We start from the raw sequence: 8115 nt of genomic DNA, 5'->3' as shown, positions 1-8115 counted from the left end.
AAATTGTATGGGAAGCTAGGGACAAGGTTAGAGAAGCCAAGGCCCAGTTAGAACTGTGTCTGGCCAGGGAATATTAAGGATAACAGAAAGGGATTCCATAGATACATTGCAATCAAGTGAAAGACCAGGATAAGGTGAGTCCTTTCCAGAAGGAAAAGAGAGATCTGGCTACCCTGGACAAAGAGAAGGCTGGGGTTCTCAATTACTTCTGTGCCTCTGGCAGACGCAGGGAGGATGAAGACCCTGACTGTAGGAGAGAATCAGGTTTAAGACCTTCTCAGGTTTGAGAATGTGCACAAGCCCACGGGACCCAATGAGGCTCATCCATGGCTCCTGAGGTAGCTGGCAGACAAAGTTGCTGAGCCACTATCCATCATTTCTGAAAAATCATGGCAGTCAGGTGAAGTCCCCGATGATGGGAAAAAGGGAAATGTAACTCCCATTTTAAAAAGGGGAAAGCGAAAGACCCAGGAAACTACTGATCACTCAGTTTCAGCTCTGTGCCAGGCAAGGTCACACAGCAGATTCTACTGGAAACTATGCTAAGGCACCTGGCTAACAAAGAGATGGCTGGTAACAGCCAAAATGGTTCTACAAGGAATTAGAAATGTGAAAGCATTTGTGAAAGCAGGTTGTGAAATCATGCCTGACAAATGTGGTGACCTTCTATGGCAGGGCTATAGCGTTGGTGGACGGGATAGAGCAACTGACATTGTCTACCTGGAGTAAATGCAAAGTATTTCAAACTCCTGCAGGACATCCTTGTCTCCAGACTGGAGACAGGGATTTGATGGATGGACCACTTGGTGAATAAAGCTGGATTGCCATATACAAAGAGCTGTGGTCAATGGCTACACATGGAGACCACTGATGAGTGGTGTCCCTCAGAGATTGGTACTGGGCCGCTTCAACGTTTTTACTGGCAATGTGGACAGAGGGACCAAGTGCACCTCCAGCAGATTTGCTAACACCAAGGCTCTGTGGTGCAGTTGACACCATGGAGGGAAGGGATAATACCATGCAGAGGCCAATGCAAACCTCATGAAGTTCCACAAAGCAAAGTGCAAGGTCCTACACCTGGGTCACTGCAATCCCAGACACACCAATGGCTTGGGCAGAGAAGTGGTTGAGAGCAGCCATGCTAAGAAAGACCTGGGGGTTACAGGTGAGGAAAAACTCCACACCAGCCAGCTGTGTGTGCTCACAGCTCAGAAAGACAATTGAATCCTGGGCTGCATCACAAGGTATATGGCCAGCAGCTCAAAGGAGGTGATTCTGCCCCTCTACTCTGCTCACATGTGATCCCACCTGGAGTACTGTGCACAGTTGTAGTGCCCCCAACATTAAAAGGACACGGAGCAAGTCCAGAGGAGGCCACAAAGCTGATGAGAGAACTAGAGCACCTCCCCTATGAACACAGGCTGAGAAAGTTGTTCAGGCTGGAGAAAAGAAGGTTGCATGGAGACCTGATGGGCTGGAGAAAAGAAGGTTGCATGGAGACCTGATGGCAACCTTCCAGTATCTGAAAGGGACCTACAGGGAAGCAGGAGACTCTTCATCAAGCTGGAGACAGACTCTACCTCAGGAACTGCAATGACAGGACAAAGAATAATGGGTACACGTTGAAAGAGGGAAAAATTAGGTTAAATATTAGGGAGGATTTTTTTACGGCAAGTGTGGTGAGACACTGGAACAGACTGCCCAGGGAGGCTGCGGATTCCCCATCCCTGGCAGTGTTTAAGGGCAGGTTGGATAAAGCCTTGAGCAATGTGGTCTAGTGGGAAGGGTCCCTGCCCCTGGCAGGCAGGGTTGGCTCTAGATGATCTTTAAGATCCATTCCAACCCCTTAACATTTTGTGAATCTATAAAATAGTAAGCTGTCTTTTGGAACCTCAACTTTTACAGCACTGAGCTGCAGACAAAAAGAACCCCTCCCTCCCATGTTATTTGTTCATAAATTATTAACTAGGAGGTTTCCTGTACCCTTTTTCAGGACACATGATGCAAGACAAACACAGTCTTGAAACACACAGTTCTTTTTCTCTTAGACAGATAGCCTCCCCAAGCCCTATTCCCACACCTACTGCAGAGGAAAAAACATCACACAGGTGTCCAGACTAAGAGCTCACATGGCAGAAATTAAAGGTACTTTTCTTCCAGTCGTTTGTAACACTTCACAGACATCTCTGGTTATGTCTGGTAAATGCATCACACCATGATAGCTTACTACCTCTCTAAGCTCCCACATGGTGAAGCTTGCACTGCTAACTACTAAGACAGACTTGCATTTCTGCAGCACAGCCAATATATTATTGTTTCATTGGGTTGGTCCTCCTCTCCCTTCAGAAGAACTTTCAAGAAAATTAATGGATACAGTGGGAGATGAATCCTGCCATGAGGTTTCATTACACTGTGTTACACTGTAGGAACAAGCCAGATGTTTTGTTAGAACTCACCAAGGAGGAACTGAGAAACTTGCAGGTAGTACACTGGATGCTGAAGCAGCAAAACCCAAAATCCAGTTCCACCCATCTTAAACTTTGTGAACTACTTCAGGGACGCACAGAAAATGGGGAGCACAGAGAGCAGACAGCCATCCACATTACTAAGCGCTTCAGGTAAAGCTATGCAGCATGTGACCACTGGTGAACACTCCTAACATTTTACTCTACAGGTGTAGTAAGAGAAGACCAAGAATCCCACCAACAAGAAGTACACCTCTGCCCCTTGGGAGTTCAGCTCACTCAGCTGAACAAGGCAGAGTGGTCTTGCTGGCATTCCAGTATCTTTGCATCACTGCTAAGCAACCAGAAAGAAATGGTTTGAGCCTACAGCTAAAAGCAGCACTGCAGATACATTGTACTGTAGGAAGAAATTTAGAGTGGAGTGGCAAGAGAATGTTCTTGGCCTGAACTATTAAGCTGCATAACAACGCAATTGTGTTGAACAACAGACTATAAAATATTCAGCAGGTATCTCTTTCACTGACCTGATAAAAATGTATAGCTTGGAGCTTCACTCTGACATCTCAAGATTTCCACTAGGAAACTGATGAAAATTAATACCAAACAGCAAGTGCTGTCATTACAGCATTCAGAAAAAAACCCCAACATGATAAAGACCCCTACAACTGCAAATCTCTCTGGGCAAAGAAAAAAAAAATACAGCAGAAGAAATAGTTGTTTATTCTACACTTGGAATAAAAAGAGCAATTACAGCACCAGCGAAAAGGCTTCTCTCTACTACAGAGCAAACTAGGATTTAAGAACATGCCCTGCAAATCTCCTCCATCACTCCAACACTGAAGGACCTCACTGAGGCTTTGTAATTCAGATGCAACAAAGCCAGGTTCAAGATCACCATGAGTCCTCAGCAAAGAGCATGCTAATATCAAAAACTACCTGGGTCCTGGCTCAGTCTAGGATTCTGCTATCTGAAGCTTTGAGCTGGGCTTTACAACCAGCAAGACTTTGCTGGACAAAGGCTAAGAGAAAAGTGAAGCGGATGTGCCTCCTTGGTCTGCTACCACTGGCTGTCCAGTTCAGCCCAAGAGCAACAACATATTAATGCAAACAAACTCCAACTGATTTTTCCAGGAATTTTAAAGCTGTTGCCTAATTCAGCCTAACCCTGGTATACACATAGAGGTTGCTTTCAATAAGACAAGGAAGGCTTAAGTTGGTTTCTATTCATGGCTACTTTTCACATCTTCACGAAACACCACACTCCCAAAAAGGCGTAAGTCTCTGCACAAGGTCCCCCTGAACCAACCAAAACCAACGTTGGATGGAATAGTGGAAAGAAAGATTTAAGTTCCATGGAAGTCAAGCCCAAAGTTCATCTAAGATGACGAATTTTACCTCTCTGAGGAGGACAAAAATAACAAGACCTCAGTAACTTGTGCTTTAACTGAACTTTTTAATGGGGATGGATACAATTAATGCACTGTAAGCCAGTTAAAAATTTTCATTGACTTGTTATTACTTTAGTGAATAAATTAATGGTCAGCTGGACAAAAAATAACCTCAAGGAAGCAGTAAAAATATTACAAATCCCTTGAGGAGCTCTTCCATTGCTAGTTGCTGTCATCATTGATACACACCCAAAACTGTATTGCTATGACTCTTCTGCTTCCCCAAATGCCTCCACTGCAGTAGCTGCAGTATTTTCCACTGCTAACTCATTAAATGAGTTACACTCCGTTATCAGATGGGCAGCGCTTTGGTAGAGGTGTGGCTAAAGATTCTTTGCTTTCTGTCAGTGCTCGTGGCTGATGGACGAAAACACTGAACCTGACTCCTTGGTTTGCTGCTGCCCTCACAAACCCACTGTTTGCAGTCATGGTGATGGCTTTCAAAGTGTCTCCTGTCCCAAAAATGGCTAAAGAGCGGCTGTTGATTTTTGAACTAGCCACGAGTCCTAAGGCACAGTCAGAAGGCTGATCTGGCACCACGTTAATTCTTTTAACAAGCAATGCAGCTCGCTCTTTCTCTCCAGGTCCTCCCAGCGTTTCCAAGATGGACTGGAAATCTCTGACAGCAGATTCACAGGCAAAGAGCTCTTTTCCTTCCATGAACTCCTTCAGCTGAGGCAGGACTCTCTCTCTTCTTTCTTGGGCTGCTTGTTCCGTCAGCACTTTTTCCTTGAAGACAAAGTAGCAGCCACCATAGCTCAGCGCAGAGACGTAGGTTATTAAGGTAGTGATGTCCAAATTAACTCTATTGCAGACGTTTACTTTAATCTGGGTAGGGAAAGCAATGCTGGCCACTAAATTCTCCCGGTCTACTCTTGTCACCTGCAGGAGTTCAGAGCCTTCTTCATCTGATTCACTGCTGTCAAGGCGCTCGTTTTCTGCAGATGGTTCCACCAGTGAGTTCACAGCAACAACATCTCCTCTCACAGATATCCCCATCTCCTTGAGCCTCTCTGCCATAGGACTGGACACGCTGTTGTAGAATGCAAAGATGATGTGGGGATTGCTGTACTCCACGGGCTGCTGACGGCTTGCTTGCAGGAAGTCCTCTGCCTGCTCAATGACACTTTTGTCACCATACTGGCCCCTTCCCAGCCAGATGTTATGCAGGGCCTCAGCTTTGCGACCGATGGCCTTCACCCACGTGTGACCTCCGTTTGCAACGACATCTACCACCAGTGTCTGCTTGTCTCCAAACCTGTCCTCGTAAGCAAAGACGTGGAGGACACTGACAACATCCTCCAGGTTCTCTGCTGACTGAACAATGGCTTGGAGGTGGGTAAGGTTTGTACTCTGCAGATGGGATTCTTTAATGGCCACTTTCCCTGCTTCCACCTTGTGTAAGAAATTTAGCTCTGCCTTCAGTTTGCTACAGAGCTTTGCCCCACCTTCTATTCTCCTTTTCTGGGACTTGGAAAGGGCTTCCGCTCTCTTAATCAAGTCTTTGGCAACAGCAATTCTTTCACAAAGCAGCGACTGCACAGACATGTTGGAAACATTATTCCTGTCAAGTGAGAAGAAAGAGTGTTATTGCATGGCCAAGAATAAAAACAGTCTAAAGAGTTCTTTCTAACAGTATACACTGCAGCCTTGCAGTAGACTTAAGTGCAACAGGTATTGTGAAGCACAAGGACTGGATCTTCAACACAAAGTCCCAGTGATGAGTTCAATACCTTTCCTTCACCTTCAGAAATCTAACCTACAGCCTCAGAAGACACCAGTTCTCAGCAAGGTAGCACTCAAATCTACACACAGACCTTGCAAGCTTGTGGTTTCCCCCCACCTGCTACATAAGAGATCTTCACTCAGCCAGTCACTTAGAGGGATGTTAACCCTCACAACTCATTTGCAAAAGCTGCCATCCAGAGCAAAATCAGAAATACAGTTAATGCCATAAGCAAATCTTGTCTCTCTCTCTCATCACACTTACCATTAAAATTAAAAGCTACCCAACATGCTTACACAGACCCAGCTTTGAACCTGCACTGTTTAACTCAGTGCATGAACCCCTCAGAGGGTGGTGAAGCACTGGGACAGGTTGCCCAGAGAAGTTGTGGATGCCTCATCCCTGGAGTGGTAAAAGTCAAGGTCAGGTTGGAGGGGGCTTGGAGCAACCTGGTGCAGTAGAAGCCACCACAGTAAAAGGTGTCCAAGCACACTGCAGGGGACTTGCAACTAGATGATCTTTAATGTCCCTTCCAACCCAAACCATCATATGTTTCTATTACACAGCCTCATGACAGACTATGATTTGTAGTTCTACTACCAGGAGAATCTCTATGCTAAAATTGTTATGTTTTCTAATTCTACTAAGAGATTTACTGGGTTGCATCTGATAAATCTATTTTTTCACATCTGTATTACTTTAGCAGGCCTTCCTTAAGGAAAGTATGATTGGAATTCTTTTGCTGAATATGTGCTGTCTTTGAAAGTGTAGGATTCATACTACACCAAACAATAGCATATTTAAGACAGTAACCACTATGAATAGTAAAATAAATAAATTTTGACTCCTGACTACAAGTATAAACACTGTAATTCTTCCTGTAATTCTTACCTAACTCGCATGTTGAAGTAAACTGGTATTAAAGGACAAGATAAATGAAACTCCAGCTGAAAAAGAGCAACAAGACATAGCCAGGTCCTACAAAAGGCTCTGCCAGGGCAACACAGTGGGCTGCCTTCAAGCAGTGGGCTGCCTTCAAACAGTGGGCTGCCTTCAAGCAGTGGGCTTCCCTGGCCCTATGGCCAAGTGGAAACATGGCCAGCATTAACTGCTACTGGCCTGGTCCCCATCCAGAATCAGCAGCATCTCCACCTGTTTCTTCATGGCCAAGATTCCTGATGCCTTCCAAGACGACTTACTAACGCTCTTCATTCACAGTACCACGAGGCCAGAAAAATCAGCCTTTCTCCCTCGAAGTCTTTACCACTGCCACAAGCTTATCCTTGAATGTGATGCAATGAGTAAACCCTCATGATTAGTAACTGGTCACCTCTCCCCACAGCAGCTACAACTCCTACACACACACACACACACACACACACACACTTCAACGCAGAGCATAAATCAAGGGCTGCAGTGACACTAAAACCACAGACGCAACTACTTTTTCAGCACAACTACTGGGCGGTAGCGCCACTATCAGCCACAAGGTCACACACCGCCCCTTGCCCTCCTTGCCTTCGCCCCAGGGCCCGATCTCCCCTGGGCGGGGATCGGGGCCCCGGCCGCCCCTCCCGCCCGCGGCCCGGCCCGGCCCGGCCCGCTCCTCCTCTCCCTCCGCTCCGCCATCACGTGTTCGCCGCGCCGGGGAGGCCGCGCCGCCATCTCGGGTGAGGGCACGGCGCCCTCAGCGCTCGCCCCAGCCCGGCTCGGCCCCCCGGCCGCCCCCAGCCTCGCCCTCCGCCCACACGCCGGCTCCGGCGGAGCGGGCGGGTGGGGACGCGGCCCCTGTCGCTCCTGTTCTTCCCCCGTCCCCCGGTCACTGCCGGGACGCGATGTGCTTGGGCCCGCCTCGCCTCTCCGGGGGCTCCCGGCCCCGCTCCGTTCCCCGGGGCCGCCGCTTTTCGCCAGCCCCCGCAGCCCGTACTCACAGCCCGGCGGCCACAGCCCTCGGTCCGGGCTGGCGTGGCGTGGCGTGGCGCGGCCCAGCCCGGCACCTCCCCCGGGGCCGCCGGGCGGGGACAGCCGCACCACCCGCCTCGCTCCGACGGCCCCAGCCCGCCCGGCCTGGCGCTGCTCCCCGCCGTGCCCGTGGCTTATCGCGGAAACCCTTCAAGGGCGAAATGCATTACATCAGGTCAGACGCAATCTCAGAATATTCTTCGTTGGAAGGAACTCACGAGGATCATTGCGTCCAACTCCTGGTCCTGCCCAGGACAGCCCCAAGAGTCACACCGTGCGCCTGAGAGTATTGTGTAAAAACCACTTGAACTGTGTCAGGCGTGGTGTTGGGGAGTCTGTTCCACTGCCCAACCACCCTCTGTGTCAAGAATTACTTTTTCTAATATCTAACTTAAATCTCCCATGACACAGCTCTAGGCCAGCCCCTCGACCCTGTCCCCTGGTCACCACAGAGATCAGTGAATCCCCCTCCTCTTCCCCTCATGAAAAAGTTGCAATTGCAATGAGGCCTCCT

At 48.3% G+C, this 8115-nt stretch overlaps 1 protein-coding gene across 2 annotated transcripts; it reads right to left on the bottom strand.

Annotated features, from left to right (window-relative positions):
* Window positions 1-3898: 3898 nt before the first annotated feature.
* Window positions 3899-7653, bottom strand: C1H7orf25 (chromosome 1 C7orf25 homolog). Of its 2 annotated transcripts, none has more exons than XM_058026618.1 (2): window positions 7571-7653; window positions 3899-5477 (listed from the first exon to the last, which is right to left on the bottom strand). In XM_058026618.1, exon 2 carries the CDS (start codon window positions 5459-5461, stop codon window positions 4193-4195), a length of 1269 nt encoding a protein of 422 aa, XP_057882601.1. In that variant the 5' UTR covers window positions 5462-5477; window positions 7571-7653; the 3' UTR covers window positions 3899-4192. The 2 variants fall into 2 exon arrangements, with proteins under 2 accessions (XP_057882601.1, XP_057882609.1); XM_058026626.1 differs by lacking the exon at window positions 7571-7653 and adding an exon at window positions 6531-6689.
* Between the last annotated feature and the right edge of the window lie 462 nt (window positions 7654-8115).

The sequence above is a fragment of the Melospiza georgiana genome, chromosome 1, assembly GCF_028018845.1.
Source record: "Melospiza georgiana isolate bMelGeo1 chromosome 1, bMelGeo1.pri, whole genome shotgun sequence".
Taxonomy (NCBI): Eukaryota; Metazoa; Chordata; class Aves; order Passeriformes; family Passerellidae; genus Melospiza; species Melospiza georgiana.
Note: the sequence above shows the minus strand (reverse complement) of the source record. Positions and strands in the feature narration are given on the sequence as shown.